The sequence below is a fragment of the Neoarius graeffei genome, chromosome 14 (assembly GCF_027579695.1).
Source record: "Neoarius graeffei isolate fNeoGra1 chromosome 14, fNeoGra1.pri, whole genome shotgun sequence".
NCBI lineage: Eukaryota > Metazoa > Chordata > Actinopteri > Siluriformes > Ariidae > Neoarius > Neoarius graeffei.
The window spans coordinates 26,388,000-26,414,051 of record NC_083582.1 but is presented as its reverse complement, the minus strand read 5'-3'; the positions used below and the strand labels follow the sequence as shown (position 1 = coordinate 26,414,051).

The following is a 26,052-nucleotide window of genomic DNA, read 5'->3' as shown; positions in this document are numbered from 1 at the left end:
ATTTTCCAGGAGCATTACTAATTAAATCAAGGCAGAATGAGCTCGTTTATATAATGCAGCTTTTCTTACAAACCAGAGTTTTTGTGTCATGTGCTTCCAAGTTTCACATTCAGTTGCAGTTAGTTCATTTCTAGAAGATGAAAAGTGACCTGATATTGAGGCACAGTGGCTTTAAGACACAAATACACTACCGTTCAAAAGTTTGGGGTCACTTTGAAATTTCCTTATTTTTGAAAGAAAAGCACTGTTCTTTTCAATGAAGATCACTTTAAACTAATCAGAAATACACTCTATACATTGCTAATGTGGTAAATGACTATTCTAGCTGCAAATGTCTGGTTTTTGGTGCAATATCTCCATAGGTGTATAGAGGCCCATTTCCAGCAACTATCACTTCAGTGTTCTAATGGTACAATGTGTTTGCTCATTGCCTCAGAAGGCTAATGGATGATTAGAAAACCCTTGTACAATCATGTTAGCACAGCTGAAAACAGTTTAGCTCTTTAGAGAAGCTATAAAACTGACCTTCCTTTGAGCAGATTGAGTTTCTGGAGCATCACATTTGTGGGGTCGATTAAATGCTCAAAATGGCCAGAAAAATGTCTTGACTATATTTTCTGTTCATTTTACAACTTATGGTGGTAAATAAAAGTGTGACTTTTTATGGAAAACACAAAATTGTCTGGGTGACCCCTTGAACGGTAGTGTATACTTTTCACCATGCGCACTTGTGCTTGTGTAACTGCTACAAAAGCAGTTGAGATGCTGCCATGTTTTAAGTTGTCCCTAGGGGACAAATAAAGTGTTTTGATTTGAATTAAATTGGTTGGAAATTCCAGAAACTCTCAAATGGTCATGTGATTTGCTGCTAGCACTTTGATTGGATGATCTTAAAACGATGCTCAAAGTGATCAAAATCATTCAGATAATTTCTATGTTGCCCAACTTCAATAGGAAAGCGTTGAAGCACAATTGCCCAGCAACATTTCCCAAAAAGTTGCCCTGTGTATTGTTGCCTAAAGAGGTTAATACTCAACAATCTAGAAGAATACACAAGTGTGTGATTTGAGATACGTCAATCCAGATTCGACTAAAATTATCCCCCCCCCCCCCCCCCCCCACACACACACACGTATAATTTGGTCTCCAATTTCCTCAGAGGAAACAAAGTGAACCAAAAATAAGATGGAATTTTCTCAGGAGCCGTTTGAACCCTGTGTGAACAGAGCCTTTGACTTTTTATAAACTTTGCTTTAAATGATACTGGGAGTGTTATTCGTCTTCACGTGGCAGATTTGTTAAGCTGAAGGATTCAGTGCTGAATCATACGATCGACAGTTTAGACTGAATTCCATAGATGTGTATCGAGCACATGCTGCAGTTGATTCTAGAGCATTAAAAATAATTTAAAAAATAATAATCGGGTGAACAGAGCACAGTGATGTCCGAGTCAGTCTGCAAACCAAATGCGTGAAGCCACTTGGCTGATTGCAGGAATAAGGAAAGGTCACTGATACTAGCCACTTAAAATATCTTGACTCAGTAACAAAGCCAGATCTAATGGTTGTTCCATCCCACAGGGCACAACCGAGCGTCTCATCATGTACCTGGTGGAAAAGCACTCGGCGGTGGACCCCACCTATATTGAGGACTTCCTGCTCACCTACCACACCTTCCTGCCCAGCCCCATGGTGGTGGGCAGGAAACTGTTGGAGTGGTTTCATGACCCCAGCCTCAGAGACAAGGTAAATATCAAGATGTCCTGTAGGCTCTTTGCAGCGAGAGGTCTTGTGCTTGGATACCACATAGCAATGCCATACTGGAGAGCAAGCTTTCTTTCAGGTAAATAAAACCCTCAAAAAGGTCAGGAACAAAAGTTTCAACAGTTTATAGCACTTCATATCTTCCCCTTTCTTGAAGGATCGGCAAAATAATTTTCCAAGTTTAATTTAGGCTCATTTTTACAGGAAAAATTTATTTTTATCACGAAGGCATTGACTTTCAACGGACGGTGTTTGGATCTTCGTGGCTAAACAACATGGCCACTTCGCAAGGTATATTTTATATATATGCACCAAAAAACACCTTGTAAAAGCACTTCTTTGAATTCTAACAGCTCAAATTGCTCCATAATAAAAGTTTTCTAGGTATATAGTTGTTTGTGTGAGGTTTGGCGACATCCTGAAGACATAAATGAACAATTTCCAGCGATGCTAACATGAAGCTCGGCTTCCCTCCTCCTCTCAGCTCTTTTTGTGTCTGTGTGGCAGATAAAGGCTTCTAATTTGAAAAAAATCTCATCAGAAATTTTCTGTAACCATGTGATTTTTACTGGTAACAAAATCCCCCAATCAACAGACTTCACTTTTATGAAGTTTAAATCTCACTCGGCTAGCTAGACGAGGATACTAGTAAACAACCCCGTTGCCATAGCAATGCGATTCCTGCCGTTGAAAAAGACCGCTTTTTCTCAGTGAATAAAAACAAACAAAACAAAAGCATGCCACATAAAATGAACACTGAGCCACTGATGCGCTGTAATAAGTACGCATTTTCATCACACCAAATTGTTGGTTTCAAGACGTCACCAAACCTTACAAAAACAACTATATACCTAGAAAACTTATTATGGAGCTGCTTTGAGCAGCTAGAATTAAAATAAGTGCTTTTACAAGGTTTATATATATATATATATATATATATATATATATATATATATATATATATATATATATATATATATATAAAGGGCTCGAAATTCTTTTTGTTTTTCACCAGCCAGCCAGACTAGTTACCTTCCAAAGTAACTAGCCAAACTGAAAATCAACTAGCCAAAATTTGTTCATGTATGAATTTTACTTCTGTCAAAAATAACGCAAAAGAGAGTAGTTACCATTGTTCATGACTAATGTGCATTTATTTCAAGACCCGAGTATTTTGATACTGTTGTTAAATACATAAATGAGAACAACACAGGGCACCATTATATAATATCAACAAATAATAATATACTGGAAAACTTGGCAACTTGGTGTATGAGTATTGAAAGCAAATATACTTACTATCATGACTATAGCACCCGAAATATATCCAACATGCTTTCTGTATTTAACCATTTATGAGAGAGAAAGCATTAGGAGCTTCATATTGACTAGGAATCAACTTGAAAAAAATTAATTATTCCATAAAAATCATATCACAGCCAAGGCCTACCCTGCTCCCATGTTTGCTTATGTCCTTTGTCGTTTCTCCTCTTCAGACCGAGGTCGCTTTGTCCCCATCTCTGGCGGTTTCTGTACACCTTTCAGAAAATTCCACATCGCAACATAGCTTTGGCAGATGTAGATGTAAACAACAACAAAAACACGTGTTTAAATGGGCGATAATGTGGCCACATCTATTGAATTTGATAATGTGATGTGGCAGCGGGGGCGTGGCCAAGCGTCAGTCTGTGAATGGAGGGCGGAGTCAGGGAAGGTAAGTGGTGGAATCATTGCACCTGATGGGGATTAACCTGTGTTTGTGTATCTTCCCCAGTGACTGCGCCCTTTAAAAGGAGAGGAGAGCAGAGAAAGGGAGCTCTCTCTTCCCAACCAGAACACGTGTGTGCGCGCGCAGCTGGGAAGTGATAAAAGGCTGAAAAGCTAGCAATAAATAGTTCATTGAGAACTCGGTTCTGGCCTGCCGTGCTTCTGTGCTCCACCCACCTGGTCCAATACTACATGTGATTACCGTGATATTCAATGAGATGCGTTATATGCATGCGCAGTAGTGAAAAAAACGACAGCCTGACTCGTACACGATATGATTCAGAATTCTTCAGTAGTTTCCATCCTGCCGATAAACACACTGATTAACACAGACACGGCACACACTTAATATGTGGCGGCTTTAGTTGACGGTGTGTCTGAATCTTTGCTTCATATATATTTTTTATTTTCAACTAGCCAGCCGGGCTGGCTAGTGACAGGAACTACCCGCCAAATGAAAAATTAAGTCGCCTCGGGCGACCGGACCACTGCGAATTTCGAGCCATATATATATATATATATATATATATATATATATATATATATATATATATATACATACACCTTGCAAAGTCAGCATGTTGTTCGGCCATTAAGATCCAAACGCCGTCCGTTAAAAGTCCATGTCTTTGTGATAAAATAATTTTTTTCCTGTAAAAATGTGGCCAAATTTAACTTGGGAAACTACTTTGACAATTCTTCTCAAAGAGGAGAGAGATTAAGCGCTATAAACTGCTGAAATGTTTGTACTTGACCTTGTCAAGGGTTTTGTTTACCTGAAAGCTTGCTCTGCAGTATGGCGTAGCGATGTGGTATTCAAGCACGTGACCTCTAGCTGCGACGAGCCGATTGAATTTTATTCCAAAAACAGCTTCCATTTGAATAATAACAACGACAGTCAGGGTTCCCCCGGGTTCTGAAAAATATTCTCCACTTTTTTATTGAAAAATCAAGTCAAAGAAGTATTCTTCACTTTTTATTTTTTTTTCTTTGCTTAGTCTGTAATTTTTCTTAGCTACTGACTTATCAAAGTGGACTTAATACAGGTTTATACCAATCAAACTGACACAATTCAAATATTTGTACAGATACAGCTCGGCCTCTCCATTACATATCAAATCTGGGCTTCACTCCAGCCTCTAATAAGAAAGAGTTGATTTTGGGCGCGCTGTGCACCATCAAGTGCGAATAAACCTCTTTAGTTTGAGCTTATTGAAGATTATTTTAAAGGGAATTATTCAAAAGAGGTATTAGGACTCCCCTTAGCCTTTAACTTCAACACAAAACTTGATTTACAGTTGAACAGAGTCGAGAAGGATCTTGGAACAACCCACAGTGAAGGAATCCAATTTTCCTGTTGATTTATAAACTGAACACAGAATGACACCACGTTTTTCATCATACGTTTGCCATGGGGACTCAACATGCCATGGCCCTGAAACATAGCTCCCTTCAGTTGCTTGCTGTCTGACAGCACCTTCACTTTTTTTTATTTTTTTAACCATCTCCTGTATTACTAACACTGTCCCATGTGCTCGGGGACGGTCGGGGCTCTAATGCCGCTTTTCCACTACAAACGCGGCTGAGCCGTGCCGTGCCGAGTCGAGCTGAGTCGGGCTGAGCGGGGCTGTTGGAGTTGCATTTCGACTACAACCGCGCTGAACCGTGCTGGCTGGAAGTGGGTGGACACATTGGGTGGAGTTAGCGAAAGTGGGTGGACGTCATGTGATGTCGTTAAGCAGCGCAAACAGTGACATCAGTGACAGTGGCGGAACAAGTCAGAGCCGGGCCGGGGGCGGGGCAAATGACCGGGCCCTTTATTAAAGCTTATCATAACATCATTTTAGGCTACAAAATGTCCGCAACTGCGGTGTTTACCAATTTCAACACTACCGGGTGCAACTATGTTATTTAGTACATCAAGTCCTTCAAACGAACATGTAACTCAGAAACAAAAAAACATTAGGATACTGTACATGGCTCATAATAAAACATCAATAGCCTACTGCGCGCATTATTTGAAGGGCATACGACGAGCCTTGCGCTCCGCGAACTCGTCCACGATGCTCTGTATGTCACTGATTCAGTGAGCTTTTAAGCGGTAGTCTCACGACCCGGATAGTAAACAATAAACATGGGGGGCATGGAGTCGTTAGTGTTGCTGGTCTTGGTGCTGTGGCTTGTTGTCACCGACAACGCCAACAGATACTGGCAAGAGTGTATAGATGAGGCGAGGCGCATAAGGCTTCAGAAATTCTCGTAATTCATAATTCTTCTTCTTCCGGGTTTGCGGTGTTTACAGATCCCAGCGCGCTCGCGGGGCGTGTGTGGGCATGTGAGGACACTCCTCCTCACCAATCAGTGCACAGGGGAGTGTCTGCTCACGCCCCCAACCTCAGTCGGCTCGCTTTGGCTCGCTTCAGCCCCACTCCAAAACGGTGCGAGTTTTGGGGGCTAAGCAGGGCTGAAACGAGCTGAGTCGTGCTGGTTTTTGGTAGTCGAAACGCGAGCCGTGTCGGGCTGAAGTGAGCTGAAGCGAGCTGAAGTGAGCTGAAAAAGGGTAGTGGAAAAGGGCCATAAGTGAGCCTCCCCTGTGGCTGTTTCAGCCCTTAAATCATCTTCATTGTTTGAATAAGACCGTCCGAAAAACTTCATCAGCTTAGACTGCGCCATTGTTTGGTTCAGGCAGAGACAATTACACCACCGCACCAGGCCGATTAAGATGCACTGCGACTGGTCAAAGCTTGGTGCTCATTTCCATTAAGTGTAGTTGATTTTTATTGGTCACAAGTTCATTTTTATACTCTGGCTTTTCTAGAGATGACTTATGATAATGATAAATACCTTTGTCACTGTGATGACTGCTAGTAATTTTCTCTTCATCACGGATGGAGGATGTTCGTCAATGACGAGTGTGACGAGCACCAGTGGGAACCCTGGATAGTGGACTTTTAAATTCCACTATATATTCTAACTTTGGGATAAATGCTCGTGTTCACAGGTTACACAGGTAGTCTTGCTGTGGGTCAACAAACACTTCAGTGACTTTGAGGGTGATCCCGAGATGATGCACTTTCTCACAGAATTTAAGAACACTCTAGAGAGAGAGGTGAGTGCTGTTTATTTATTTATTATTATTTTTTTTTAATGTACCTGTCAGTACAAATGATTTTTTTTAAACAATGCTGTCCCTAACCCACTATAATCTCTTTGCTCTTGTGTGATGAAACAGAAAATGCTTGGCCACTTAACACTGTTAAACAGAGCTTGTGCTGCCAAAGCCAAGCTGCGCGTGGTGACTCTGACAAAGCCGTCACGCGAGACTCCTCTGGCCTTCAGTCTGCTCGGTGGCTCAGAGAAAGGCTATCGCATCTTCATTGAGAATGTGGAGTCGGGTAGCAAAGCTGCAGAAGCAGGCCTCAGACGTGGAGATCAGGTACTTCTGATGATATCTTGCTTTGGCATGGTTAGGTGTAGCTATAAAGGTGGAACTGGTTCAAGGCAAGACTTCCATGGATCTGATCACCTTTACACATTTTGCATAGGAGGATGCTGTTATGAGTTATTATTCAGAAATATGCCAAAATAATCTCCTCCCCATAAAAAATAATAATAATCAGCATTGGTGGCTTAGTGGTGAAGACTGTTGACTCTTTGGAAAACATGATGATCCATATCTCTGTACATTTTCTCTGTGTTCCTCTTAGATCCTGGAGGTGAATGGGCAGAACTTTAAGAATGTACAGCTGTCCAAAGCAAATGAGATCCTGCGCAACAATACGCACCTCTCGATTACTGTGACAACAAATCTCTTGGGTAAGTTACACATCAAGCAAGCACATCTATTGAGAAAGAAATTAGAAGATTGGAAAAAACCCAAAGGTTAAAACACAGTCAGATTTATGGCTGATGGATCTCAGCCTGAGAATTAGTCCAAGATATGCGACTTCTAATTCAGGATTCTTTTATAGCCATTCAACAGTGTTGATGGGAATCTGCTTCATCTATTTCTGGGATTCAACTTGACTAAAGCCAAAATTCAAGATTAATAATCCATAATCAGTAAACTTTCATGCTTCATTAGGTTGTCATTCGGGGGAAAACTGCTCCGAGATCAGCACTCTAAGTATGAGTAATAATGAACGTATCTTGTATGAGCAAACATAATTATTGTGTAATTTTTTCTCAGTGTTTAAGGAGCTTCTGGCTCAATCTGACCATGAGGAAGAGCTGGACAGGAGGAATGGGGCTCCACACATTCTCAAGAAGGCAAGCCATTGCTCTTTCCCAGATCCAGCTGTGGAGCAGGTGATGGATCTGGATCTGGACAAAGTGAGCAAGAAAGCCATGGCCAACACAGTGGGCAGGAGGAACAAGCTCAAGAAGATCTTTGGCAAGACGGTGACCAGTATTCTACCGCCCAAGCTGTACAAGTCAGTGTGGACATATATTCACGATATAATTAACAGTTATTCCACGAAATCGAGTTGACTATAAGCTATGTACAAGACTGAGTGGAATAACTTTTCTTCGATCCACATTCACTGGATTTTGAGAAAGAGAGCATTTTTATTTTTTGCGAATTCGATAAATAAAACTTTTATCTAAAATGTCTGACAAAATCATTTCCGCTTAGAATGTAAACATACCGGCGAAATGACAGTAGCAATTTGTGAAAAATGCTAATAATCAATCATTCTTGGAAAAAAAAAAAGATTTGTACTTACCATGAAATACTTTTATTCCATATTTTCTTGCTTTTTGCGTTTTGGGGGTTTTGTTTTTGAGTAGTTTTTATTTTGTCCTCGGTTGGTTCAGCAACACGCACCGCCATTTTGTTTTTCTCTACTCACAGTATACGAGTTGATATCCTAGTAGTAGAGTAGCCAATCAGAGCACACGATTGCTCATATCCAGTGAATGTGGATAAAATAAAAGTGCATTCGTAATATAATGCACCATGACCGAGCTAAGTGTCTAACCACAGTCTGTGCTGTGTTCTGCAGTGATGATGGTGTAGGTCAATCCCAGGACAACAGCACTGTCAAAATGACGCAGTCAAAACAGGGAGGGGAGGTCGTGACTCAGGCCGTCCAGGAGTTTGCTCTGACCGCCACACCTGAAGCTTATTCACCATGTGAGGTGTCTGTCACATCTGGGGGTGTAATCAAACAGCAGCAGCAGCTTCCTGAACAGCTCTCCAAATCGGCAGACAGACTCCAGCTCAGTGGCAGGTATGAGCTCAGATTACACACACTCGCATGCAAAATGGTCAGCAGTTATGCATTTAATCTCTCATCCCATCTCATTATCTCTAGCCGCTTTATCCTTCTACAGGGTCGCAGGCAAGCTGGAGCCTATCCCAGTTGACTATGGGCGAAAGGCGGGGTACACCCTGGACAAGTCGCCAGGTCATCACAGGGCCGACACATAGACACAGACAACCATTCACACTCACATTCACACCTACGGTAAATTTAGAGTCACCAGTTAACCGAACCTGCATGTCTTTGGACTGTGGGGGAAACCGGAGCACTCGGAGGAAACCCACACGGACACGGGGAGAACATGCAAACTCCACACAGAAAGGCCCTCACCGGCCCCGGGGCTCGAACCCAGGACCTTCTTGTTGTGAGGCGACAGCGCTAACCACTACACCACCGTGCCGCCCCATTTAATCTCTGTGTAACTAATATGTCCAATTTTGAACTATTTTATACCGCTGCACTGTTGAATTCTCAACTGATTTGTCAGAAGATGTCGATTAATTTTCTAACAGCAGACAACAGATTGAATATATTTATTATTATTTATTATTTTCCTATAACGGATCATCCCAAAGCAGAATGCACTATAAATAATGACGAGGTGATATATTGACCTGGCAATCATAGACCTCTACCTTACGGCTGTATCTACCTCCAAATTTGCAGGTACTACCTGAAGAGCAACATGGAGACGGAGACATTGTGCTCAGACGAGGACACCCAGGAGCTTGAGAGAGTGAGTCAGATCAGCTTGCTGCAACTCAGCACTGTGGAAGTGGCCACACAGCTCTCCATGCGTGCCTTCGAGTTATTCTCTGCCATCGAGCCCACTGAGTACATCGATGACCTCTTCAAGTTGCGGTCACACCTCCCCATACCTTCCAGCCTCAAGCTTTTCGAAGAGTCCATAAACCGAGAGACCTTCTGGGTGGCCACTGAGGTGCTGAGGGAGCCCGACCAGATGACGCGCATGAAGATCATTAAACACTTCATTAAGATCGCTCTGCACTGCCGCGAGTGCAAGAACTTCAACTCCATGTTTGCCATCATCAGGTGAGGAAAGAAGGATGAAAGCTTGCTATGCTCAATTCCCACATACCCCAGCATTTAAGATCCAAAGATTACCAATTGTTGTAAAGGCTATGTTTACAGATGTTAGTACAGGTTGGAGATCTGAGATGACCCATCAGTAGACTTTACACACCAGCTTCATCCATCCATTCGTGTTTTTCAGTGGTCTAAATCTGGCGCCCGTGTCTAGACTGCGAGGAACTTGGGGGAAACTTCCTAGCAAGTACGATAAGCTGTTTAATGACCTGCTGGATCTGTTCGACCCGTCCAGAAACATGGCCAAGTACAGAAACGCTCTCAACAGCCAGAACCTGCAACCGCCAATCATCCCGCTCTTCCCAGTTATCAAAAAAGACCTCACCTTCCTCCATGAGGGTAAGACAGAATGGATTTATTAGCAGATGTACTTCTACTATATTCTTCTGCTGTGAAATATTATGGACTGATCTGCAAAACCAAAACCGCAATTTAGATTTTTCTCAATTCATTCATTTAAAATATTATCAGGATGCAGTCCAGGTGCAAGATGCAGAAAAGGATGGGATCTAATTCTAAGTTTCTTCAGAGTAAACTGATATCAATCCCAATATTTATGTAAAAATGCGCCATAATACAACTTCCTGTTTCACACTGCTTGGTGGTAAGGAGTATCGCTTGAGCTTGAAACCTTCTCACCTCTCTTTAGGTAACAGTTCAAAGGTGGACGGCCTGGTGAACTTTGAGAAGCTGCGTATGATCGCTAAAGAGGTCAGACACGTGGGTCAGATGGCCGCCGTCAACACGGACCCAGCGCTGATGTTCCGCACCAGGTGAGTGAGTTTGTTTAAACCTGAGTCAGGATAAAGTGTCTGGTTCTGTCCTTACTTTAGGCTGCACTTCACTGGGATGAGTAGCATGCTATAGATGCACAATGGTGTAACATAGGGAAAAAAATTAAAAATTCAGGTTTTGATTTTATGTACTGAAATAACTATTAGGCACAATTTTTACAATATCTATATAAATTAGTTGTTTTTACCCATTTTAACCTTGAAATCAGCATTTTAATGATTACCCATAATGCATTGTTTATCGCGCTAAAACAAGCAAAAACGTCATAAGACAGTGGAAATACTACCTTTACTACCTTCACGTGGCGTCTTTCTCGATCGCACGTGCCTAGAAGCGTACCTTCTAGAACATTCCTGGGTGGTCACGGACTGTCACGTAGCCTAGTTCGGTTGTGAAACTCGCTAGGATGGAGTATTTTCGCGAGTTTAGTGGCAAACTTTTGTGCCGCAATTTCTCTATTCTCGAAATTTGTAACCTGAAACCCTACAAGAAATGTTTCATAATGTTTGGGATTTTGAAAAATGCTTCTAGCAAGTTTATTTTGCTGTATTTTTCCGTGAAACTTGGCATAAATCATCCCTAAGTGATGAGCATGACATTGTTATTTTGGTATGGGTCACAGAGTTAGTTGGAAGCGGGAGAAATGAGAGTTTCTCAACTACAGCAGCACTTCTCGCCATAGATGGCTGGCGTGTTTCACAGCGTTTGGGATTTACTAAATCGACTAAATCTCTAGATCTACTGAAGCTACGAGGATATAAATACTTTAGGGAGTTCTCTTACAATGCTGAAAATTCAATGAGTTTTGGTGAAATCCTAGAAAAGTTATTTACATTTTAACGCGCCTGATAGCGATTGTGCTCACACAGCGTGCTACTCATATGGAGAGTTTCTAGTGCACTTAAGGCCAATTTATGCTGACAACCCAGTCCTCACAGATGGCGTTACAGATAGCGTCTGCGAAGCCCCCCCCCCTTCGCAGACGCTCTGCACGCACCTCCCAAAAATTGTGACCACCGCAGAAGCCTCGCAGACAAGAGGGCTCTGATTGGTCCACTCTACATCCGCTGTACACGCACTTCCGCTTCCCTACTTTTCCGGTTTGGTTTGTTTTCACGACCGCCATTTTTAAAAACACGAGCGAAGATGGAGCAGCACGAAGAGCGGTTGATCGAGGAAGTGAGGAAGTACGTACATCTATACAACTCCAGTTCTAGTCATTATAAGTAACCGGAGGATAAACACTCCACTAACCACACCCACCAACTACTCCTAGCGATTTCGCGACTTCGCGCCCCCTTGCGTTGTGGCGGTGAATAACATCGCGCACGCCTATTACTCCCCGCTCAACGATAAATTACAACTGTCTGCGAAAAGCTATCTGCGAAAGCCTTGTCGCAAGAGCATGCAGAGCCCTTTAGAGCACACTCGTATGTACGTATGCCGGATGCAGAGAGTCATGCATTCACACACTAAAGGTTTCTGATTGGCTGCTGATGTTTTGTTGTATCATGCCCGAATAAATGTTCTTGTGTCTCTGTGGGCCTCTGGTGCTGCTCACCTTGGTACTCTTTCTCGTCATCTAAGCATATCTCCCTCTCTTTGTCTCCCCCCCCCAGTCTATTCATTTCTCTCTTCTCCTCTGTCTCCCATATCACTATTCACGGCTGTCCCTTATAGGAAGAAGAAGTGGAGGAGTTTGGGATAAATCTGGTGAGCTCTTGGTGACCCTTAGCCCCATGCCTACTCGCTCTCATGCACTCCTCCCTTCTCATCTTTAATTTCAGCTGCTTCCTCACCGTTTCTGCTTGTTCATATCTTATATAAATATTTCTTTTCTTTTTTTTTTTTTTTTGGGGGGGGCACTCTTTATTTGAATGTGTCTCCTGCTCTGACGAGGTCGTCCTGGAGTGTGATGCAGTCACTTTTGCTAATCCGGGTCACTGATACAAACTCGCACATTCCTTAAGCATGAACTAATTCTGCACCAGCATGACTACATCATTCTGCATGATTAGATCAGATTATTTTTCAACCATCTGTTACAGAATAATAATCTGCCAGTGAGTTCATGATTCATCTCAGCAAAAGTGATAGGTTCGAACACGTTTAACCTCCAGCTGCACTACTCACCGGAGCCGCATGTTTTACCAGGTTTTATTTTCAGTGCTGTGTGAGTTTGCCGGTTTAAGTTCACATTTTTGCGTGACTTGGACAAACTGTGTCTTGAAGGTGAAACCCACAGTAATTTATAAAACTGTAGGAAGGATTATAAGTTTTAATGTGTATCATAGTATAAGTTGCAGGACCATTTTGAAGTGAAATGTACAGTCCTGTGCATCTCTCTTCCTGACATGGTTTGGATGCATGATCAATGAACAGATACAGTGGTGCTTGAAAGTTTGTGAACCCTTTAGAATTTTCTATATTTCTGCATAAATATGACCGAAAACATCATCAGATTTTCACACAAGTCTTAAAAGTAGATAAAGAGAACCCAGTTAAACAAATGAGATAAAAATATTATACTTGGTCATTTATTTATTGAGGAAAATGATTCAATAGTAGAGCAATTCCAGTGTTATGGACGTGACACTTGAACTCAAAATGGCAACAAATGACCCAGTGCATGTTTTATTGTCTCCCAGTATTTAAACAGGTGTTGCATATTTTAAGGCTGTACCATACTGGAGAAGTGATAGAACAAGAACAATTCCCATAGTACATCTAGGGCATGCCAGAAAATGCCAATAAAAGATGTGTTATGGATGTGACAGAAAAAGTATCACTTTTCTTGGGTGACTGTACATTTTTATCAAACTCTGTGAAATTGTAAACCTAATGTCGAAATGGAGATATCCATTTGATAGAGGGGTCCAAGGTGAATATTAAAAAATCTTTGTTTAAAATATTTTGTATTTCATGCAGAGTTTCGGAAGGAAAAGTCAGCGTTATGGATGTGACGCGTCTGAAATAGACATGGCATATGTTTAGAAAATCAGCAATTTAACCACCATAACCCTTTGAAAAACTCTCTAAATATCAGCTAAAACTATCAAAGTTCTTAAATAATATTTAGGATGGCTATTGTTTTGCTGTTTTGTGGATTTTAGCATACATTTCTGTGGCTTGTGGCAATAATATAGAATTGTACATGATCAAAGTTGATTTTAGCTTGGGTTTTACATTATAAGAAAGAAAGACTGACCGTGACATATTAGGTTGGTTACAAATTGGTTCAGCTTGTTCACATCTGTAAAATACAGGCCTAGGTGATATCTCTGGGAGTGGTTTTGATGTATTACATGTTGCTTTATTTTTGCATGGTGAGGTTGACATTTACATGGAATTGCCCAGTACATATCTGTGAGTGGCGAAAGTATGTGAACCTTTGCTTTCAGTATCTGGTGTGACCCCCTTGTGCAGCAATAACTGCAACTAAACGTTTCCAGTAACTGTTGATCAGTCCTGCACACTGGCTTGGAGGAATTTTAGCCCATTCCTCTGTACAGAACAGCTTCAACTCTGGGATGTTGGTGGGTTTCCTCACATGAACTGCTCACTTCAGGTCCTTCCACAACATTTCGATTGGATTAAGGTCAGGACTTTGACTTGGCCATTCCAAAACATTAACTTTATTCTTCTTTAACCATTCTTTGGTAGAACGACTTGTGTGCTTAGGGTCGTTTTCTGGCTGCATGACGCACCTTCTCTTGAGATTCAGTTCATGGACAGATGTCCTGACATTTTCCTTTAGAATTTGCTGGTATAATTCAGAATTCATTGTTCCATCAATGATGGCAAGCCATTCTGGCCCAGATGCATCAAAACAGGCCCAAACCATGATACTACCACCACCACGTTTCACAGATGGGATAAGGTTCTTATGCTGGAATACAGTGTTTTCCTTTCTCCAAACATAACGCTTCTCATGTAAACCAAAAAGTTCTATTTTGGTCTCATCCGTCCACAAAACATTTTTCCAACAGCCTTCTGGCTTGTCCACGTGATCTTTAGCAAACTGCAGACGAGCAGCAATGTTCTTTTTGGAGAGCAGTGGCTTTCTCCTTGCAACCCTGCCATGCACACCATTATTGTTCAGTGTTCTCCTGATGGTGGACTCATGAACATTAACATTAGCCAATGTGAGAGAGGCCCTTCATTGCTTAGAAGTTACCCTGGGGTCCTTTGTGACCTTGCCGACTATTACACGCCTTGCTCTTGGAGTGATCTTTGTTGGTTGGCCACTTCTGGGGAGGGTAACAATGGTCTTGAATTTCCTCCATTTGCACACAATCTGTCTGACTGTGGATTGGTGGAGTCCAAACCCTTTAGAGATGGTTTTGTAACCTTTTCCAGCCTGATGAGCTTCAACAACGCTTTTTCTGAGGTCCTCAGAAATCTCCTTTGTTCATGCCATGATACACTTCCACAAACATGTGTTGTGAAGATCAGACTTTGATAGATCCCTGTTCTTTAAATAAAACAGGGTGCCCACTCACACCTGATTGTTATCCCATTGATTGAAAACACCTGACTCTAATTTCACCTTCAAATTAACTGCTAATCCTAGAGGTTCACATACTTTTGCCACTCACAGATATGTAATATTGGATCATTTTCCTCAATAAATAAATGACCAGTCAGCCCTGTGATGACCTGGCGACTTGTCCAGGGTGTACCCCGCCTTTCGCCCGTAGTCAGCTGGGATAGGCTCCAGCTTGCCTGCGACCCTGTAGAAGGATAAAGCGGCTAGAGATAATGAGATGAGATGAGATGAGATGAGATGAAATAAATGACCAAGTATAATATTTTTGTCTCATTTGTTTAACTGGGTTCTCTTTATCTACTCTGAGGACTTGTGTGAAAATCTGATGATGTTTTAGGTCATATTTGTGCAGAAATATAGAAATTTCTAAAGGGCTCACAAACTTTCAAGCACCACTGTAAATCAGGAGTTTCAATACGATAAGTTTCGGAGCCGTCTTGTTTATTATGGAATTAAATTTTAGTCAGTCTTGTGCGCTTTGAATAGAATGGGTGGCGCATACAGCTTTCTATGGCCCAGAAGCCATGCCTCCTTCAGTCGGACTGATGAGCACACAGGCCGTGCCTCCTTTAATAAGACTGGCAAAGAGGACAAGCCCGTTTTATTGGGACTGACAAGCGAAATGGCGACGCCTCCTTATACATGAAAGACAAGTACAGAGGCCACGCCTCATTCACTGTGACTGACTGAGACAGGTGCAGATGCTACACCTACTTCAGTAAGTCTGATGGACAGACGCCACACCTCCTTCACTGAGTCCAATAAACATGGGCCACGCCTCTTTCACCTTAGTCTGATAGTCAGAGGCCACACCTCTGAAGGTGGTCACTGAAGACTTCTGAAAGTGGTGACTGAAGACACAAAAAAGTGTATAGAGGGCAAAAAAAGTGACCCTATGTCAGGATTGATGCCCTATTCCCTATTTGCTACAAATGGCAAAGCATTGTGGGATTGCATGAGCACCTGTTCACCACTGCAAAAATGCAAAACGTCCACTGTTGGTGTGGTGAAGAGGGTGCTGTTTTAGACACAAGTGTTAAAGCAAATTGATTTCATAAATGTCCTAAATATTAAAGCAGTAGTAATAGCAAGAAGAGATTTCTTGATTTTGTTGTTACTGAATTCCAAAAATTAGCTTGAAAAAGGCAGGTCTTTAGAATGATTCCTCTAACGGGGGGGACCCTTTGCTCTTCTCTTCCTCCCCCCCGAGTGGCTGAGATGCAAAATTATATGTTAAAGATGCAAGGAATTTGACTTTCTGCATGTCTGTGTCAATAGCAGTGTGGACTAAATGCCCCAACACAGTTATCCTCACTCCTGTGTATGTGTTTAGGTTAATGAGCCAGGGCAGTGCCAATGCAGCTGTACAGACAGACGGGCATAAGAAGCATGGAAAGAGGTATTCCTTCTGCAATGCCAAGGTATACAAGGATGCCCAGATGGAACACAAGGTCAAAACCTACCTGTCTCATCTCACACTGGAGACCAATGAATTGAGCCTGCAGACGCTGTCTGTCCAACACGAACCCCCCAGAAGTGCAGGTATGCCTCTGTTTGTATATTAAACCCATGACAGCTTGACCACCACACCATGTTGATGCACTATACAGTCACATGTACATCTGCATCAGCTTGTAGGGCCAGTCTAGCTAACCTCGTGTTCCTCTGACAATGCCCAAAAGCTCAGGGGACAGGAAGAGGCCGGACACATCACCTATAGTGGCGTGAGCCGCGAAGCACCCACGCCAGTAATATAGTAATATTGCCGCTAGTGTGTGATCACTGGATTGAAAGAAAGCTTATTGTATTCTATCATTTAAAGTTAAAGAGTTTTGTTTGAAACAAGTTGAAAGCAGTAGGGAGGTAAAAAGCGGACGAGCTCCAGGAGCGGTGGTTGGTTAGCTATTTCTAATTTTTCAGTAAAACGACCTTTTTTCTGTGCAAGTACACAGCTCTTGGCCATATTTACTGACACAAAGTGCCAGCCTTTCCTGCCACAGACAAAAATCATTAACAGTCGCACTGTACTATACACACAAACTCAGGAAGTCCCTCTGACACAATGTTGGTCCTAATCATTACCAAATAGCTACCAATTCACTAAATAGGTTTTCTGTATAGGGTACAACATAATGATGTTGCCCAGTAAAATACCATTTGAGATCCAGCCACGAGTTACTCCAATAAATGCCTGTTCAAAATTGCTAACTGCTTGAGTAAATAGCTCTGAATTGAGCCTTGTGGCATTCCGCAATACACACAGTAAGTAAACAACACAAACAAATAGGACAGTATCATTTTTAAAAGATACAATAACTATATGAAGCTTCCAAGTATCCAGCTGTAGGTCACAATTTGTAGACTTGCCCGATGTTCACACCAAACATGATGAGAACGTGAAAATGACCAGACGACATTCATTCTATGTCTACGTGAGCCACTGTGTCTCAGCGGCGAGATTGTTGGCAAGATGTCTTGGGCGGTGAGGGCATCAGAATAAAGTTGAAGTCCAGGCAAATTTATGGTAATGAGCTATGACCTGGTTCGGCAGCAACCAGTCAGAATTTAGAAGTTCTCCGCTTGAAAGAATCCTAAAGAACAGAGTTGTGTACATTTTGGTTCCATTCAAACCGTTCCCAAGTAGCCTCCTGTGGAGAAGAAATTAATAATAGCAACATAATCCACTGCCAAGAGCACAGACATTGCTTTGCTGGAGAAAATAATGATAAATGGCATTAGGCTTAAATATGTATGGTGACACATACAGTGATGCTAATTTAGCCATAACATGCAAACAAGCTATTCTCAAATGTGGCTAATGAGTTGTTTATTGAATATGTTTTCTTTTATCTTTTCACTAGCAGATGAAGAGTGCAAGCCACTGAGGGACATGTGCAGAAAACTGAGGAGGAAATTCTTCCCTTTCCTGCGATGTTTGAGGGTTGGAGAAGACCAAGATCAGAGAGAACCAGCCAGCCTGAGAACAAGCCAGCCTGAGAGTCAATTTACTGTTTAGTCAATTTACTGTTTGTTTATTGTTTATTATACATCCCTTATTATACAAATATTGTACATAGTTTTCCATTGAATAAAAACATGTATTCTATTCCCTTCTAGCAGATTTCATTCATTTGGTTTGATAGCATGCAATATTGTTAGCATATCGCTTATCCTACATGTATTTCGTCACTCTACCCAATCGAGAATATGGTTGAATATGGTTTATGATACTGCATGGTTGTCAAGACAACATGACGTCACACATCGGAGCTGATGGGAATAATCCATGAGAAACTTTTATGCTGCAAATGCACAAAAGCATTTCTTTGTTTGCTGGGAAAGAGAAAGACACGTTGAACACATGAAAGCCCAGCAAAGCTTCATTAGATATTCTTCACACATATTTACAAGAGAAAAACGTACCAACGAACATCGAAAACCTGGAAAAGAGAGTATGTGTATGTCAGTGGTGAACCGTTACTATTAGAGCTGGGACTTCAGCTCAGCCAAAACTTAGCCAAACACCAAAAAAGCAACAGGACAAAGGATTTTGTAAGGGATTAGCAGCAGGCTACCAGGTCGCTCTGTTGTGTGTAGTTGTCAATGTTGATTTTAAAAGTAACTAAGTAAATTACAGGGGCGGCACAGTGGTGTCATGGTTAGTACGGTCGCCTCACAGCAAGAAGGTTCTGGGTTCAAGCCCAGCAGCTGGCGAGTGGCCTTTCTGTGTAGGGTTTGCATGCTCTCCTCGTGTCTGTGTGGGTTTCCTCCGGGTGCTCCAGTTTCCCCTACAGTCCAAAGGCATGCAGGTTAGGCTAATTGGTGGCTCTAAATTGACCGTAGGTGTGAATGTGGGTGCGAATGGTTGTTTGTCTCTATGTGTCAGCCCTGTGATAACCTGGCGACTTGTCCAGGGTGTACCCCGCCTCTCACCCATAGTCAGCTGGGATAGGCTCCAGCTTGCCTGCGACCCTGTAGGACAGGATAAGTGGCTACAGATAATGAATGGATGGATGAAGTAAATTACAGGGGGAAATGAATACTTGAATACAGTATGAGTGAAAAATACTGTAGCAAATGTGTGTGGAAGAAGCAGGGATGTGATTGGCCAAGGACAAAAAAGCAGGAAAATATATAGACCCATAATGCGACACGGCAGCAGTGTGGTGTGGTATAAACAGACAGTTTCAGAGAACTTTACCCATGAGATGTTATAATGACTCAGCACCCTGTTAATGGCCAAATGGAATTCAAGGTGAGCAGTTTAACTCCACACAGAAAAGCCCTTGCCAGCCACGCGGCTCGAACCCAGGACCTTCTTGCTGTGAGGTGACAGTGCTAACCACTACACCACCGTGCAGTCTAATAATAATAATAATAATTATTATTATTATTATTATTAGCAGCGGCACGGTGGTGTAGTGGTTAGCGCTGTCGCCTCACAGCAAGAAGGTCCTGGGTTCGAGCCCCAGGGCCGGCGAGGGCCTTTCTGTGTGGAGTTTGCATGTTCTCCCCGTGTCCGCGTGGGTTTCCTCCGGGTGCTCCGGTTTCCCCCACAGTCCAAAGACATGCAGGTTAGGTTAACTGGTGACTCTAAATTGACCGTAGGTGTGAATGTGAGTGTGAATGGTTGTCTGTGTCTATGTGTCAGCCCTGCGATGACCTGGCGACTTGTCCAGGGTGTACCCCGCCTTTCGCCCGTAGTCAGCTGGGATAGGCTCCAGCTTGCCTGCGACCCTGTAGAAGGATAAAGCGGCTAGAGATAATGAGATGAGATGAGATGAGATTATTAACATTAACAAAAGAGCAGCTAGCTGCGGCTGAATCCCAAATGCCTCCCAGCTCTCTCCAAAACCACCCTATAGAAAGTATAAAAAAGCTTCTACAGTAGTGCACTCCGTCTCCAACCAGGAGCCGTTTGGGATTCGGCCTGTTCATACGCATGCGTAATAGCGCTCGTTTATAGATGTGTTTCTAACTAACTAGCTAACTAACTACAATTTCCAGTGAATTCAAACTGGGACACACTTTAAAACTACTACCTGGAAAACAAAACTGTTGATGAATTAACAAACTGATTAATTCCTAACTTCACTCGTGTGTACTTATGTAAAGTATTAAATTAGTTTGCAAGCTAACAGTGTAATGTGTTTCTACATCCAGGCTGCTTTAGCGCACACACACACACACACACACACACAGCCAACATGGACTGAGAGAGGAACCCCCCCCCCACACACACACACACACACACACACTCAGACACTTACCCAGAAGTTTCTTCACCACCTCATCTTCACTCATGTAAACGTTGACACTCGGGTGGTTGTTATGGCTGTTGGTGCTGATTATCCCGCTGGGTCTGGCAAGGCACAGGGCCGCCTGGAGCAGCAGGAGCAGCACGCAGCCCCCGAGTGTCCTAAGGGCTGGAAGCGGCCGAGCGCGGAACTCCGTCCGGCGACCCTCAGCGCCCCGCGCCGCCTCCTTTTGTCCCAGCATCGCACCTTCACTCTTCCCTCACACTGCTTTAGCAAACCCTCAGGCTCTACCCTCATCCAAAACTTGCGTGGCCTCCGGTGGGCAGCATTCCTATAGTAGGTGTTGATAACGACGCTCACAAGAACCCCGCTCCGTCTCCAGCCTGTTGTCCGGTGCTTCCTGGCCGAGCTAACCATAACGCTAACGACGCCAGCTAGCTAGCTAACTTTGTTCAAGTCTTCAAGACTCAGGGTCACATAAAGGTTACTCTCGCATTATGCATAATGGGCTTTTTTTTATTATTGGGGGCCAAGCAGCGAAGCTGCGAAGGCACCCATAGTGATTCTATTGTTTCTTATTGGGGGCCAAGCAGCAAAGCTGCGAAGGCACCCATAGTGATTCTATTGTTTCTTATTATTATTATTATTATTATTATTATTATTGGGGGCCAAGCAGCGAAGCTGCGAAGGCACCCATAGTGATTCTATTGTTTCTTATTGGGGGCCAAGCAGAGAAGCTGCGAAGGCACCCATAGTGATTCTATTGTTTCTTATTATTATTATTATTATTATTATTATTGGGGGCCAAGCAGCGAAGCTGCGAAGGCACCCATAGTGATTCTATTGTTTCTTATTATTGGGGGCCAAGCAGCGAAGCTGCGAAGGCACCCATAGTGATTCTATTGTTTCTTATTATTATTATTATTATTATTATTATTATTATTATTATTATTATTATTATTCAGTCCACTTCCGCCTCTGCAAGTCTATGGCAGCCCATAGAACCGTCTGGTAAAAAGTTGTGAAATTTGGCACACTGATTCTAGACACTCTCAACATTCCTCTCAGCAAATTTCAGGCCTCTACCTCAAACCCTCTAGCGCCACCAACAGCTCAAAGTCGCAGGTACATTTCTGCTTGTAACTTTTGAACCGTTGGTCTGATTTTCAAAAACTTGGTATCCCTGGAATCCTTGGGCCAAGACGAATCCAAGGCACCCCATGAGGTCATTTTCCGCCATATACTTTTCCCGCCATTTTGAATTTTGTGAAAATCAATTAAAATGTTTCAACTCCCTCAATTTTTTACCAATTTCTCCCAAACTTGGAAGATAGCATAATTGGACTAACCTGCACAAAAGTTATACCCGGTGATTTGAATTTCACAAGCGTTTGGCCGTGGCAGCCAATCAAATTTGGCTGCGCAGACGCAAAACAGGAAGTGCACTCATATCTCGGTGGCCCTTTGGCCAATCTTGACGAAACTTGGTGGCATTATGCAAAACCCGTTCCCAAAGGGCCACAACAAATTTGGACCAAATTGGACGCTAGGGGGCGCTATAACTAGGAAAAATGCCTTTTGGCTCATATCTCATGATGCGTTTTGGCTAGAAAGAAAATTCAACTATCTCTGGAATCCATGGGTCAAGACGAATCCATCGCACCCTATGACGTCATATTCTGCCTTGAGGATTTTCCGCCATTTTGAATTTTGTTAAAATCAATGAAATTCTATGGCAACGCATAGAACCATCTGACTAGAGGTTTTTAAACTTGGCAAACTGATTCTAGGCTGCCTCAAGGATCTTGTCACCAAATTTCAACTCACCACCTCAAACTCTCTAGCGCCACCAACAGGTCAAAGTTGCAGGTACATTTCTGCTTGTTACTTTTGAACCATACGTCTGATCATCAAAATCTTAGTATCGCTGGAATGCTTGTGTCACAGCGACTCCAACGCGCCCTGTCTCGTCATATTCCACCCAGTAGATTTTCCGCCATTTTGAATTATGTGAAAATCAATTAAAATGCTTCTCCTCCCTCAATTTTTGAACAATTTCTCCCAAGCTTGGTAGATGGCAACTGGGGACTAATCTGCACAAGAATCTTACCCGGTAATTAGAATTTCCTAAGCGTTTGGCTGTGGCAGCCAATCAAATTTGGCTTGCAGATGCAAAACAGGAAGTGTGCTCATTTCTCGGCCACCCTTTGGCCTATCTTAACGAAACTTGGTGGCTTTATGCAGCACCCCTCCCCAAAGGGCAACAAAAAATTTGGAACAAATTGGCTGCTAGGGGGCGCTATAACTAGGAAAAATGTCTTTTGGCTCATATCTCATGATGCGTTTTGGGTAGAAACAAAATTCCACTATCTCTGGAATCCATGGGTCAAGACGAATGCATCGGACCCTATGCCGTCATATTCTGACTTGAGGATTTTCCGCCATTTTGAATTTTGTTAAAATCAAAGAAATTCGATGGCAACCCATAGAACCGTATGACTAGAGGTTTTCAAATTTGGCAGACTGATTCTAGGCACCCTCAAGGGTCTTGTGACCAAATTTCAACTCACCACCTCAAACTCTCTAGCGCCACCAACAGGTCAAATTCGCAGGTACATTTCTGGTTGTTACTTTTGAACCATACGTCTGATCGTCAAAAGCTTAGTATCTCTGGAATGCTTGGGTCACAATGAATCCAACGCGCCCTGTTTCGTCATATTGCACCTGGTAGATTTTCCGCCATTTTGAATTATGTGAAAATTAATTAAAATGCTACTCCTCCCTCAGTTTTTGACCATTTTCTCCCAAATTTGGTCCATAGCAACGGTGGAGGAAACTGCACAAGAATCTTACACGGATTTTCGAATTTCATAAGCGTTTGGCTGTGGCAGCCAATCAAATTTGGCTGCACAGACGCGAAAGAGGATGTGTGCTCACATCTCGGCCGCCCTTTGGCAGATCTTAACGAAACTTGGTGGCATTATGACAGACACCACCAGAAAGGTCCCCAAAAAACGTGGACCAACTTGGCCGCTAGGGGGCGCTATAACTAGCAAAAATGAATTTTGGCTCATATCTCATGATGCGTTTGGGCTAAAAACAAAATTCCACGATCTCTGGAATCCTTGGTTCAAGCCGAATCCATCGCACCCTATCACGTCATATTCAGCCTTGAGGATTTTCCGCCATTTTGAATTAAGTTAAAATCAATGAAATTCTATGGCAACCCATAGAACCGTCAGACGAGAGGTTGAGAAATTTGGCACACTGATTCTAGGCTCGCTCAAGGTTCTTGTCAGCAAATTTCAACTCACCGCCTCAAACTCTCTAGCGCCACCAACAGGACAAAGTTGGAAGTACATTTCTGCTTGTTACTTTTGAACCGTACGGCTGATTGTCAAAATCTTAGTATTGCTGGAATCCATCGGTCAAACCGAATCCAACCTATCCTATCTCGTCATATTGCACCTGGTAGATTTTCCGCCATTTTGAAATTTGTTAAAATCATGTAAATTGCTACTCCTCCCTCAATTTTTGACCAAATTTGCCCAGACTTGGTTGATAGCATCATTGCACCAAGCCGCACAAAATTTATCCTCAGTCTTTTGAAATTTTTAAACTGTTTGGCCGCAGCAGCCAATGAAACTCAGCAGCGAAGATGTCAAACAGGATGTGAGCTCATATCTCGGCAGCCCTTTGACATTTCTTAACCAACCTTGGTGGGATTATGCCCCACCCCTCCGCAAGCTCTCCTACCAAATTTGGTGCACATTGGCCATTAGGGGGCACTATAACTATACAAAATATATTTTGGCTCATATGTCATTGAGCTCATATGTCAGCAGTCTTCTAGCACACACACACACACACACACACACATACACACCAAGTACACTTGAAGTAATTTCAGCCATCACAGTCAATCGAATTTGATGATGAAGCCGCCGAACAACAAATGACCTTGTATCTCAGTCAAACGATGGTATATCGACATGAAACTTCTTGTGTGTGCTCGTGACCATCTGTCTGGCCCAAATGCATTCTGCGAGCCTGACGACTAGGCTCATAGCCTGCTTGGCCCCCTCATTGCTGCTTGCAGCTATATTTGGGGGCCAAGCAGCAAAGCTGCGAAGGCACCCATAGTGATTCTATTGTTTCTTATTATTATTATTATTATTATTATTATTATTATTATTATTATTATTATTATTCAGTCCACTTCCGCCTCTGCAAGTCTATGGCAGCCCATAGAACCGTCTGGTAAAAAGTTGTGAAATTTGGCACACTGATTCTAGACACTCTCAACATTCCTCTCACCAAATTTCAGGCCTCCACCTCAAACCCGTTAGCGCCACCAACAGGTCAAAGTCCCAGGTACATTTCTGCTTGTAACTTTTGAACCGTTGGTCTGATTTTCAAAAACTTGGTATCCCTGGAATCCTTGGGCCAAGACGAATCCAACGCACCCCATGACGTCATTTCCCGCCCATATATTTTTCCCGCCATTTTGAATTTTGTGAAAATCAATTAAAATGTTTCAACTCCCTCAATTTTTTACCAATTTCTCCCAAACTTGGAAGATAGCATAATTGGACCAACCTGCACAAAAGTTATACCCGGTGATTTGAATTTCACAAGCGTTTGGCCGTGGCAGCCAATCAAACTTGGCTGCAAAGATGCGAAACAGGAAGTGTGCTCATTTCTCGGCCACCCTTTGGCGTATCTTAACGAAACTTGGTGCCTTTATGCAGCACCCCTCCCGAAAGGGCCCCAAAAAATTTGGAACAAATTGGCTGCTAGGGGGCGCTATAACTAGGAAAAATGTCTTTTGGCTCATATCTCATGACTCGTTTTGGCTAGAAACAAAATTCCACTATGGCAGGAATCCTTGGCTCAAGACGAATCCATCGCACCCTATGACGTCATATTCTGCCTTGAGGATTTTCCGCCATTTTGAATTTTGTTAAAATCAGTGAAATTCTATGGCAACGCATAGAACCGTCTGACTAGAGGTTTTTAAACTTGGCACACTGATTCTAGGCTCCCTCAAGGATCTTGTCACCAAATTTCAACTCAGCACCTCAAACTCTCTAGCGCCACCAACAGGTCAAAGTTGCAAGTACACTTCTGCTTGTTACTTTTGAACCATACGTCTGATCATCAAAATCTTAGTATCGCTGGAATAGTTGGGTCACCACGAATCCAGGGGCCCTGTCTCGTCATATTCCACCCAGGAGATTTTCCGCCATTTTGAATTATGTGAAAATCAATTAAAATGCTTCTCCTCCCACAATTTTTGAAGAATTTCTCCCAAACTTGGTACATGGCAACTGGGGACTAAGGTGCACAAGAAACATACCCGGTTTTTAGAATTTCTTAAGCGTTTGGCCGTGGCAGCCAATCAAATTTGGCTGGCAGATGCAAGACAGGATGTGTGCTCATTTCTCGGCGAACCTTTGGCGTATCTTAACGAAACTTGGTGGCTTTATGCAACACCCCTCCCCAAAGGGGAGCAAAAAATTTGGAACAAATTGGCTGCTAGGGGG

At 42.7% G+C, this 26,052-nt stretch overlaps 1 protein-coding gene across 1 annotated transcript in view; it reads left to right on the top strand.

Moving 5' to 3' along the window:
* The window catches only part of LOC132897567 (rap guanine nucleotide exchange factor 2-like), a 35,023-nt gene extending 18,047 nt beyond the window's left edge, over positions 1–16,976 (top strand). The window contains exons 3-13 of the mRNA XM_060938825.1: positions 1,581–1,745; positions 6,532–6,639; positions 6,763–6,966; positions 7,238–7,346; positions 7,720–7,963; positions 8,537–8,764; positions 9,464–9,850; positions 10,032–10,243; positions 10,554–10,677; positions 16,582–16,781; positions 16,912–16,976. Of these exons, the coding sequence (XP_060794808.1) occupies positions 1,581–1,745; positions 6,532–6,639; positions 6,763–6,966; positions 7,238–7,346; positions 7,720–7,963; positions 8,537–8,764; positions 9,464–9,850; positions 10,032–10,243; positions 10,554–10,677; positions 16,582–16,781; positions 16,912–16,976 (2,046 nt within the window). The remainder of the gene's footprint in view (positions 1–1,580; positions 1,746–6,531; positions 6,640–6,762; positions 6,967–7,237; positions 7,347–7,719; positions 7,964–8,536; positions 8,765–9,463; positions 9,851–10,031; positions 10,244–10,553; positions 10,678–16,581; positions 16,782–16,911) is intronic.
* Positions 16,977–26,052: the final 9,076 nt, after the last annotated feature.